Source organism: Colossoma macropomum, unplaced genomic scaffold, assembly GCF_904425465.1.
Source record: "Colossoma macropomum unplaced genomic scaffold, Colossoma_macropomum, whole genome shotgun sequence".
Lineage (NCBI taxonomy): Eukaryota > Metazoa > Chordata > Actinopteri > Characiformes > Serrasalmidae > Colossoma > Colossoma macropomum.
This window is the reverse complement of record NW_023494790.1, coordinates 32074880-32087468: the sequence shown is the minus strand read 5'-3', so window position 1 is coordinate 32087468 and position 12589 is coordinate 32074880. Positions and strand designations below refer to the sequence as shown.

At 37.9% G+C, this 12589-nt stretch overlaps 1 protein-coding gene across 1 annotated transcript; it reads right to left on the bottom strand.

The window, feature by feature from the left end:
- Positions 1 to 2863: 2863 nt before the first annotated feature.
- Positions 2864 to 11164, bottom strand: LOC118808967 (butyrophilin-like protein 2). Its single transcript, XM_036571846.1, has 4 exons — positions 10748 to 11164; positions 8797 to 9141; positions 5877 to 6224; positions 2864 to 2874 (listed from the first exon to the last, which is right to left on the bottom strand). Exons 1-4 carry the CDS (start codon positions 10821 to 10823, stop codon positions 2864 to 2866), a joined length of 780 nt encoding a protein of 259 aa, XP_036427739.1. The 5' UTR covers positions 10824 to 11164.
- Positions 11165 to 12589: the final 1425 nt, after the last annotated feature.

Sequence of the window (12589 nt, the reverse complement as noted above, 5' to 3'; positions counted from 1 at the left end):
TATGCACCAAGGTTGCTGGGGAGGCTGAGTGGTTCAGGATGTAGCGACAGGGACATGACGCTGTGTGATCAGAGCTGTTGGACCCGTTCTTCTTGTTGTCCTGTTTTTGTTTTTTTGGTTTGTTTTTGTTTTTTTGAGGGGGGGTGTGTGACGGGCCTGTGCCATTACAGGTGGAGCTGTAGTGGGTGGGGCTGAAGGCCTCATCAAGAACACTACTTACACCTAAGTGGTGTGCTTGTGGCAGGAGCTCCTCTTTTGTGTTTTGTTTCTGTGTCCCAGGCAGTTTGGTTTTTTGGGCCAGTTTTCTTTTGTTCTTTTGGGCATTATGCTTCAGTTTATTTGTTTATTGTGGAGTTATTTTGGCCTACAGTTTTTGTCCTTGAGATTTCTGCACCAGATCCTTAAGTTTATTTCTTATTAAATAATTTGTTTAATTTATTCACTGTGTGCTTCCCTTTTACTTGTCATGATGTTGAGTCAGTCATGACACATTTTACTTCCAAAACTACAGCAATCAGTTCCCAAATGCTTAGAGTGCTGTTAAAGAAGAGGTGATGAAACACAGTGGTAAACATGCCCCATCCCAACTTTTTTGGAATGCATTTTTGGCATTAAATTCAAAATGAGCATATATTTTTCAAAAAACAATAACAACAAAAACAAATAAAAATTGTGTATACGTACCTGAATAAGCAAATGTAGTTACCACAGCATATTCTAGTGTGATTGCTGATTGTTTAATGCATCTTTGGAGGTTCTCTGTAAGATAACAAGCCCACAGTTTGAACCTGAATATACTTATCAGGCTATCATACACTGCCCTGGTTAATGTTTTCACAGTCTTCACATTTAAAAGTGGCACATTTTATCAGGGAAATTAGTTTTTTTTTAGTATACTCCTTTGCCCTTCCTCAAAAACACAGCAATAAATAATACTAACAGCCTACTTTTTGTGAAAGATTGAAATTTCATAAAATGGATTATAGTAAATTCTCTATGTTGTTCATGTTTTGTTTCTTTAAATTAACTTTCCTTAACTTTCCACAATTCCATATTTCTCAGTAAAACATACCTTTAAATGTATCCAAATATGGAGCAATCCAAAACAGGAAGAGAATCCTTAGCAGGTTAAGGGTCGAGCAAGTAGCAGCTTCAGTGAAGAACCCTGTGACAAAATAATTAGTTTGAATAACAATAAAATATAGAGAGGTAAAAACTACTTGAACAGATGCAAAGATTCAGAAACCTTGGTCAAATTACCTGTTTTGTTAATTTTATAGAAGCTAATTTCAGCCTTGTTTCAGAAAGTGAGAACGTTGGCTGAAAGTGAGGCTGGACACAGAGTTTCCAATTGATGCCATGCAGGGATATCTTCTACAAATTGAGGATAGAAAATTAAGCTAGATAAAAGCCATTGCTAATGCTAGCTGAAGCTACATTCCCAAACAAAGCCCTCATCTGCTGTTTTCATCAGCTGGCTAACATGATCTAGTTAACTGTGACTCACACAAAACCAGCAATTTTTCTAATATTAATTTTAAATATGAATGGTACCGACATGGTGCAGCCAACTCAGCTACTGTGAGAAGGTGGTTGTGTGATGTACACATCGCTGAGTACTATTACAGTTACAGCTAAAAAAAATTGAGTACAGATAAAGTGGTACACAGCAATCTATTCAAATCTAGCTGTGTACATGTGAAGATTAATCTCTGTAGCCTATGAACAGCTACATCTGCGCAAATATCCTGCCCAAATTGAAAATGAAATGAAACACCTACATTTGCAATTTCATTTTTCACACAAGACATTTGTGACACAAATAAAAATACATTTTAAAAAGCTATTGTCATTTCATTTTAGTCATTATTCTGGTATTTCATGGCCATATCTAAAATGGAAAAGCTAACAGAGAAGAAAATGAAGAAAATCCAAGCTTCACTTTGGTTTTGCCTTTTCTTCATGAAATGCACAATACAGGTCAAAACTAAAATCAAAATCGAGTGTTTACATTGTTATTTCTTTTTCATAACATTAGGCTGCATATCTGACAAAATGAAAATGCAAAACGGATAAATCAACAACAAAGTGACAGTTTGCGGTTCAGTTTTCGCCGTGGATGCGCTTTAAATGTCAGAATAAAAAGGCAAACGCAAACGAACACAGGCGCCACCTGCTGGTCGTTTACTTTTCATTTCTCACTTTGCTTTTTTGTTTTCAAGTTAACCAACATGTAAATATATGTTAATTAACAGAAGGCGGGATATGGTGTACATTTTAAGACAAATTGATGAACTATTAAATGGAGCTCCCCCACTACATGTAGCACCTCAAAGAAAGAGCCAAGCTCCCATTCACACTGGCAAACATAATGACTCAGTAAATGCCCATGAATCAGATACAGCACCTTTGGCCTGCTTACTCTGTAATATACTGTTGTTTTTTCTTTGATAAGATAAAAGCACATTTTTATTTCTTCAGAAGACTGGTGATGTCTTTTATATTTTGTATATTTGGTATTTGGCTCTGAACACAAGCACAAAATCATATGACATAAAGTTATATGTAGAAGTTTGGGTATGCCTGACCAGCTTATCTATTTTAAGTGACCCTTATTAGTCCCACAACGGGAAAATTTCATCCCTGCATTTTAACCCATCCATGCAGTGAAACACCACATACACACTAGTGAATGCACACATACACTAGGGGGCAGTGAACACAGTTGCCCAGAGTGGTGGTCAGCCCTATTCGCAGCGCCCGGGGAGCAGTTGGGGGTTAGATGCCTTCACTTCAGTCATGTACTGTCAGCTCAAGGGATCAAACCGATGACCTTCCGGTCACAAGGCTGGTTCCCTAACCTCTAGCCCATGTCTGCCACAAGAGCATAAAAAGCCGAAGGTGGGGATCAAACTCTCAACCCCACTGTTGGTGAACCAATGCGCTGAACAGCGCGCCTCCAGAAAAATTTAGTTGATTTTTGAAATGCTTGAAAGAAGTAAACAACCTCTACACCAAATTATAAACTAAAAACTATTTGCATTGCTCTGCAAATGTTAATGCACAGTTACTTTATATTTGATGAACTTATAAAAAGAAAAAATCTTGACTGTGCAAAAGTTTGGACAACTGCCGAGTTGTAAAGTTTCAGAACTTTACTTGTTAGGCCTTAACTGACCTGTTAAAATTGGTTAGGTATGTCAAGAATTGTCACCAGGAACTCACTCAACAACCATGGGCTCTTCTAAGCAGTGGTCTGAGGAATGAGAAATGAAGCTAACTGATCCATATAAAGCAGAGGAGGGCTATAAAAAAGACATCAAAGTGCTTCCATCTACTAATTTCCATAGGCTGAAATGTCATTTAGAAATGGCAGCGAGCTGAAAACGCCTATGCTGGTTAAAAAAGGCCAATCAAAACAGCCAGCAAATGACCTGCAGGAAGGGGCAGAACATTGCATGGGGAAGATGGAAGAATGGATTCCACTAAATATCAGAAAATTCTGGAATTTGACTTCATCATTACACTCTAGAATTTAACCACAAAATTATATGACATACTGGAAGAAATTTTGGAGACTAAGCATATTTCCAGTTTATTCCAAACTATACATCTGACTCTAAAATAATTAAAATTAATCTCCATTGCTAAGATCACATGTGGTCATTATTCCACCTCACCTCAGTTCAAAGGATCAGAGTATTGTCATAATGTTACACAGTGGTTGAGGAAGTTTTTTTAAACATCTAATTTTTAAGGCATACTGGCATAGTTATTAAAATTACTGTAGCTATTATACAGTTACATAAAATGAATGAAAAATAACTGAAATATAAATTACGATACTTACCTTCAATGACACCCCAAAGAATAAAGGCAAGGCACATAGCAATGTTCGAACAACAGACAAGTGTGTACTGTGTAGCTAAGGCTCTTCTGCTGTAATCTACAGAGGAAACAAAGAATTCGTGTTTGAGTGTTTGATTTAATTTAAAGGCCCTGTCAACATGGTTTCAAATGTTTAAAGTTTTGTTTTAATAATAAAAACCTGAACAGTAAAGATCATTTACCAGTGTTATATTCAAGAAATATATAAATAAATTAATACAGGTTAATAGTAGATAAATGCTCCAAAAATTCTGAGCTATTACCTTCTCAGAACAGTGTGGGCATGTCAGAATGCAAAATGATTGACAGTGGCGTCTCCCAGGCACCACAAACAACCCAGCACTAGTGGAAGTGGTTCAGCCCTACATGTTTGTGCTTCGGCCATAGAAAAAACAGACCACTTTACTCCTCTCAACCACTCTCTGAATGGTGAGTAAAAGTGGCAAACAGAGAACAAGCTGTCTAACAGTCATTTTAGAGATCTAATTACATTTTAGCTAATGGAGAATAAATTGTGTCTGATATTTAAACATTCAGCACTAACGTGATTCCTGAAATCGATAGCTAGCTAGCAAACTGCTGGACTGTGCTTCTGAAACTGAGGTCACTCAAGCTCCCGTTTGAGTCGTTATCACACGCGCTTTATTGTACATCCCACATGTAAAGTAAAGCTAAAGCTATCATTTTATTCCTACAGTCAAGGTGGACCACTAACATTAGCTAATGAGCTCTCATAAAAGAATAGTAGGATCCTGCAACAGGTGGCAAACACGAGCAGGAAGCAGCATCTAGCTATGCTTCAAACAACAGTGTAATAAACCTTAATAACAAGCACTTAAAAACCTAAAAACAAACAAAAGCTCATGTAAGCTACTTGCTGGGAGTTTTGTCTAGGACTCAGAGCAGCAAGAGACCAGTCACTTTATGTGAGGGAGAGGAACGTGAGTAGCTGACGTATACACATTGCTAACTCTGTCTGGTGCTTTGGCAGATCTGACGTCTGTGCCAAATTTAGTCCCACTAACTCAAATCAAACTGAAGAAAATGACAGAAATAAGTCATTAAAAATCTCTCAACAGAAAAGACCATCATTCTTTACCTGCCAGTTCAAAATATAGACACTAGTTAGAAAAAAGTCATAAGTCACAGTCACAGTCCTTGTAACAAAATCTTTCATTACCATATTTTAGAAGCCAAAAGCAAACAAATGAAGAACTTACCATTTCTTTTTAAAGAAACATATGCTGGGTAGCTTAACACGACTGGAACTACAAATGCCAGAATGCAAAAATGCAATGTCCCCATGTGCATACTGGAAAAACCTGTGTGGCAGAAATACAGATTAATTTATAGCTTCTGAAAACAAGGGTATATTCTTATTTCATTCTGGTTTCTGTTTCTATGCTCAATGGAGCCCCTAAGGGGCCGTGGTTAAAAAAAAAAAGTTAATGACATTGCGTTCCCTCGCAAAATATACGCTCGTCAGACAGCAAGCAAATGTAGGGCCAAAACATTTGTGAGGGAACGCAATGTCATTAACTTTTTTTTTTTAATCATGGCCCCTTAAGGGGCTCCGTAATGCTCAGCTGCAGGTTGATGTTCATTTTTCTAATGACAAAGTAAACTGTTTTCATATGGCAATCATAATAACTGCCTCTGACAGACTGAATAAACATTTTATGTGGAACCATCATACACTCATTTGATTATCAGTGTATTAGGTACTCCTATTCAGTAGTGTGTTGTCTCCTTTGGCTTTCAGAACAGTATTGATTCCTGCATGAAATCAACAAATTGCTAATTGTTTTGTGCAGGAATGCTGTAACATGCAGTGCTTTCCCACAACAAACAAATCAGAATATTAAAATTCTACATAGTCTGAAGAAAACTCAGTTTTATTTTTATGTCAAACCTTTTAAGGCAGTTAGTGACTTAAGACTAACCTGAACTACAATATACTTTGTATAAGTACAAAAATATTGACTTACCCAGCTCCTGTACTTCCACAGTTGTGTTAGCAGCAAACTCCCCAAAGAATGCTTCACATATATACAGGCCTTTGTCCTCAGTTCGGAGATCCTTTAGTCTAAATGAGAAATTTCCTTTCTGGATTTCAGGGCTGAAGAACTCAACTCTGTCAGTGTATCTCTCATGGGTTGATTCAGTCTGGACCACACCGTTTTGGAAGATCAGCACTTGTATCTGCTGATCCACTTTCTTCCATGAGACCTCTTCAAGCTTTTCAGGTGGGACACTGGAGTCCACAGAACAATTCATAGTGATATCCTCACCCACATACGCAGACACAACATGACCTCCAGTCACAATCAAACGCTCTGAAAGAAGAATCATTTGAAACAGTACAGTGTAGAATTTAATTTTAAAGCCTCAGATCAGAATATATAAATAGAAACATGCAGCGTGTACTAGTTCATTAGGTAATCCTACCATGTACCAGATAGGGGATAACAGCATTTTTTAATTTTGGACTGATGCACAATTAATATATTGATGCACAATTTATCTGCCTTTCAGTACCTCATTGATCAATGGAAGAAACCACTGACCAGAAATTACAACCCCATTTTTAAAAAAGTTGTGACGCTGTGCAGAATGTAAATAAAACTAGAATGCAATGACATGCAAATCATATAAACCCTATATTTAATTGACAATAGTACAAAAACAATATATCAACTATTCAAACTGAGAAATGTAATTGTTTTTTTTTTTAATATATGACCATTTTGAATTTGATGTCATGTTTCAAAAAAGTTGAGACGGAGGTATGTTTTCCATGGTGCTGCATCACCTCTTCTTTTAACAACACACTGTGAGTGTATGGGAACTGTGGAGACCAAGTGCTGTAGTTCTGAAAGTGAAATTTTTCCCGTTCTTGCTTGATAGAAGATTTCAGCTGCTCAACAGTTCAGGGTCTCCGTTGTTATATTTTTTGTTTTATAATGTGCCAAATGTTATCAGTGGGTGACAAATCTGGACTGCAGGCAGGCCAGTTTAGCACCCGGACTCTTTTACTACAGAGCAATGCTGTTGTAATACATGCAGAATGTGGTTTGGCATTGTCTTGCTGAAAAAAGCAAGGCCTTCCCTGAAAAAGACGTCACCTGGATGGCAGCAAATGTTGCTCCAAAACCTGTGTATCGTGTTTAGCATTAATGGTGTCTTCACAGATGTGCAAGTCATCCATGCCATGTGCACTAATGTACCTACATACCATCTTGGATGCTGGCTTTTGAACTGTGTGCTGATAACAAGCCGGATTGTCTTTAACGCAGAGGACATGATTTCCAAAACGAATTTCAAATTTTGATTCATCAGACCACAGGACACTTTTCCACTTCAGGCGTGGTGGTTTCTTTTTCGCATAGTAGTTTTAACTTGCATTTGTGGATGCAGTAACAAACTGGGTTCACAGACAGTGTTTGTTGGAAGTGTTTCTGAGCCCATGCAGTGATTTCCACTACAGAATCAAATTGTTTTTAATGCAGAGCCACATCAAGGTCCAAAGATCACAGCACAGAGTGGCGAACCGCTCCACATCTTTACTTCTGAAAGACTCTGCCTCTCTGCGATGCTTTGTTTATACCCAATTATGTTACAGACCTTTGCCAATTAACCATCAGGTGTTTTTTAGTATTACACAACTTTACCAGTGATTTGTTGCTTCTGTCCCAACTTTCTTAAAACATGCTGCTGGTATCAAATTAAAAATATAAAAAAATATATTTTTCACATTTGATGTGTCGTCTTTGTAGTATTCTCAATTAAAAACAGGCTTTGAATAGTTTGTATGTCATTGCAATCTGTTTTTATTTGCATTTTGCACAGCGTCCCCTTTTTTGGAAACAAGGTTGTATTTGGGTAGTGGATCAGTCTCAGCACAGCAGTGACACTGATGGTAATGTATGACACTGGTACAAGCACATCAGCGTGTAGCTGGACTTTGTACACAGTCTGTAAGCTTACTGCCCTTATTATTAGAAATTCCTTATGGGTGACTTTTTCTATGCATAATTTGTGTTAGCTATCCTCTACACCAGTAACACCGCCGAGCCAGATACACTCATACCATCAACCCACATAATACCATGCCACTATCATGTCAGGGTCACTGCTGGGCTGAGAACTGTCCACCACTCAAATAATATTTGGTCAACAGCAGTCCCGTAAGAAAGACCAAAAGCAGTCTTGTCAAAAAGACCAAAGACGTATGTCAAATAGCGGCTGATAAACTATGCAGAAAGAAATCAGCTAAAGTCAGTAACTGTAAACCTATATAATAGCACCTATATGGTAGGTGTTCCTGATAAAACTGTCGATAAGTGTACAAACAAGATAGGTGTATCTTATAAACTGGAACCTCACTGTATCTCAAATTAAAATAATCTATCCTAATCTATGTTACAATAATATGAAATGTGTGGCAGGTATGAGTGCTGTTTTTGAATGCTGCTGCTACCAAAATGTCATAGCTTACATATGCATGACTAGATTGTGTTACATAACCAGCTGAGTCTTCAACGTGCCACTTTATTTGATTGTGTGATGTTATGGAACTGATTTTTCATTTACTAATTTAAAGAGGCAGTTTGGTTCATTATGTTATTTATGCTGTAAAACTGGCTAACAATATACTAGAATTGTGTTAATATGATCAATCTTTATATTTAACTAACAGAGGGTGAGTTTAAGGCTAATGAAATCAAGCAAAAAAATCTGAAAAGTTCTGTTAAAAAAATTAATTTCCATAAAAAGTCATGACCAGTACATGATTTGTACTGATTGAACTTTCTCACATACTGTTCTTTATAAAAAAAGACATCCTGTTCAGGATTTTACCGTCAAAATAATTTTCTACAGAACATTACTAAAATCAGTTTTACTCACCAATCGTCTTTATTTCAACAGATGTTTTACCAGTTTCCTGTTGACTGTAAACAAAACAGTTGTAAACTCCTGCATCTTTAGTGGTCAGATTTGTGAGGAGGAGAGAGAAGTTTCCACACTCAACCTCCTCAGTAAAGAAACTGGCTCGTCCACTGTAAGCCTGGTCCTGAGTCTCTGGTTGACTTTCTCCATCTTGAAACAAATGCACTAAGGTTTCAGAGTCTGTTCTCTTCCACTCCACTTCCAGCTTTTCCAGTGGTATGGGGGTTTCAACATAACAGGGCAGCATCACTGAGCCCCCCAGCTCCACAATCAGAGGATCAGAGGGACCTAGCACATGGAGCCCTGAAAGAAGACAAAGAGTACTGTCTAGGTAAAATTTATTCTCTTAGGGTACAAACAATATAAGGTTGTTTTTACGCCTTGTTAATTTGTTGAATTCCACACCAGAGTTTAGGTGTTTCATCTGGATCAGTATGTTTCACAATGCCATGGCTAAAGTTCATCTAATTACACACATGAGCGTTCTTTGATTGGGCAGAAATTCAGCAGGGATGCAAATGCTCAGTTACTTTCATATTTGCTTCCATGAGTGCAAAAAATGTATTTTATTATAACTTTCATTAGCCTATCACACCATAAAATCCAGATCCGTTGCTCACAGATTTTAGCCTCCTATCACAGACTGTACAGCGCTGAAGTTCGGCTAGATGAAGAGGAAAAAAATGCTCTGTTAAATCCTCTCTTTTGGTGCACCAAAATGCAATCTAAAGGAAAAGCTTGAGCAGTCCACACCCTCATAAATACAACAGCATTCTTAAGGACCACCTAAATACATTAAATGAGACAAAGACATTTTTCATCTTGCACTATATATCATTTCATTTTGCACTGTAAATCTCACTGTGTTTATCTTTACATCTTTGGTCTCATTTATCTTTATTTTCTTTTTCTATTTATGTCCTTGCTGTCAATTCAGGAGCTGCTAAATGTTTTTTTCACTGCTTTTAAACAATGACAATAAAAATCTATCTATCTATCTATCTATCTATCTATCTAATCAGACAATGAGTTGAATTAGGTATGCTAGATAAGACAAAGCACAAAAATGCAAAAGGTGGGGTAGTCAGGACTGGGAATGGGAGCCCCTGCTCTAAGTTAATGTACAGAAGATGTACAATCACAGTGATAGAGAGTGTGTCCTGAAAATGTTGTTCTTTATAAGAGTGTACGTCATAATATGACACAATGTTGACTATTTGGGCACTGTCCGTTTTGGCCTGGTATGCCTACAAGGTGTTTTATCCGCAAGGACCAAAACACATCCTTTGAATATTTAAATTTAAAAAATGCTTTAGATGTTTCTCCTTCATTGTGTTTTTCATCCAAGAGACAAAAAGACATGTATAAAAAATGTCCTTTGCCTTGCAATGCAATGTCTCCTTTAACCACTTCTCCTGCTTTACTTTCATTTTCTTCAAATGGACAAAAACATACTCTAGAATTATAAAACACATACTTTGCATTTTAATGTGTAATCTGCATCGGTCACTTCTCAATCTTCATTCATGTGTTCTTCAAATGGACAAATAAAAAACACTAGCATTATAAATTGTGCCCTAGTCCTCTACCCCTAATATACATTGACTGAGTCAAATTACTGAGTCAAAATGTAGGTCTATTGAATGTTTGGTTTTTACTTTCAGGTTATAACGGCTGAAAATTTCCCAATTAAAACCTGTTTTCTCTTTAAATACATGACTGAAATACCGTTTATTGTAGTACTGTGTCTCAGAAAAAGCATTTCAGCTCATGTTTTGAGGAGAGCAGAAGGCGGGAACGCATCATGTGCTTCCTTAGATTAACATTAATTCTACATTAGACTCTGTTTACTGAAGCAGCTCAACAGTAAATATAAACGAAAATGAAGAGTGTTTAAATCACTGCTCACCGTCACAGATGAACAGAACTCCTAACACAAAAAGACAAATAATTAAGCTCATCTTCAGATCCGGGACGAACATCATCCCGTTAGATGAACTTTTTACTTTCACTTCTCAGACTTGGGCGGGACAAATGGGGGGCGGCTGTCAATCACTTGACGACTCGAGCCAATCACGAATCATCTACCAAACTAACGAGCCAATCACCAACAGGAATACAGCACTGACTGTCTCACTGAACTGATTCAGAATCGCAGTACTTGTGTTCGTTTTACTGCGTTAGTTAAATGTGGGTCAAATGTCGTGCTTTGATTCCTACCATTTTCAGTTCTTTTCGAGCTGAGCTTGTTGTGGCAGATATTTTAGCCTATTCGATTTAAACGGTGCAATTTCCTCAGTTCCACAAAGCCTCAGTCAGTATCTCTTTCTCTCGTCTCTCTCTCCTCACTCGTTCACTAGTTGACGATTTTCTGAGGTAAACCAGCTGACGGCTAAAGGTTCCACACACATTTTAAACATTCATATAGCAGCAAACAACTATTTCCTATATAAAGATATAACGGAGTAACGGCGTGCTGAGCGGAGAATGAGGTCACACCCCCTTTGTTTCTGTTGTAATGCAAGCTCCTCTGTTTTTATAGCCGGTATGGCCGCGCATGCGTCCCGCCCTGTGAAACGTTGGTCCTCAATACGTTTTGCTCCCCCCCCCCAAGATATAAAGACAGTGACCCACACAGCACTGTGTGTGTAAGAGAGCGGAGTGCAGTAGGAAACGTTCAGGTGAAAGCCACCTTCCAAACATCCCTCCACTGAATATTTCTATAAGTTGTCGAGGTTCAAGTTGGCTATATTCGCATTTTCCCACTCCACTTTAAATCTTGCAGCAGTTTCACGCTGCGCGTGAACGTAACTGCCGCATTTCAAAAATTCAAACTAGAAGCTGGCAAATAAGTAGCGTTAGCTGACTTCAGCTTCACTGAGACCGTTAAACGGTATGAAAAGTTATAAGGAGGTTGTCCTCTCTGTGCTTGACTGGTGTGCAACATTAGCTTATTTTTGCTGTTTCACAGAACCAACAGGTCAGCGCTGTTTAGCCCCGTTTGCTAATGTTTGTGATAGCAACTGGTTAGCTTTGTACCAGCAACTGTAGCGACAGTTTGCTAACCCACAGCCTAGCTAACCTTACCTTACAGTACTTGCTGTGTTGTTTGTTTTTTCTAACGTTTATCATGGTATTTGTCTGAACAACGTTTGCGAAGGGTTTTATGGCCACGAAAATCTAACAACCGTTTTACCAGTCTAATGTCGTTCCCCTTTGGCAATGGAGAAGGAAGGGTCTGAACTGCAGAGCCGCAGACTTACACCCGCAGTCCACTCCAACGGTTTCAGGCCAGTGGAGCGCATGCGCAGTAGATAGATAGCTACTTTATTGATCTTGAAGGAAATTTAGCAGCCAGTAGCAGTCACACAACACAGGACAGCAATAATAATAAGGGTGAAGCAATATAAAAGGAAGAATAAATATAAAAAAATCTACAGGCATATATACAAATAGAAATATACAAAAATCTGGAAGATCTATAACCTGAGATGAGAAAGGCAGTGCAATAATGACTGTACAAGGAGGTGCAGGTAACAGCATATAATGACAATACTGAATAAATATGTGCATATATTTGTACTGAAATAAAGTGTCCAGGTGTGGAGTGTCCAGATGTGCAAGATGCACGATAGGGGGTACAGAAAGTGCAATATGTACAGTAAGGTAAAGGTGGATAAAATAAACCTATGATTTATGATTTAGTATTGATTTAGTATGAGATAAACAGTATGATTTAGTATGAGATAAA

Bases quoted from the DNA above. Each gene is read 5' to 3' on its own strand.
- LOC118808967 (XM_036571846.1), bottom strand. From the start codon at position 10,823: ATGATGTTCGTCCCGGATCTGAAGATGAGCTTAATTATTTGTCTTTTT. The intron at 9,142-10,747 runs GTGAGCAGTGAT...GTCTTCTTTCAG, and splicing joins AGTTCTGTTCATCTGTGACG to GGCTCCATGTGCTAGGTCCC. The intron at 6,225-8,796 runs GTGAGTAAAACT...TTCTTCTTTCAG, and splicing joins TGTTGAAATAAAGACGATTG to AGCGTTTGATTGTGACTGGA.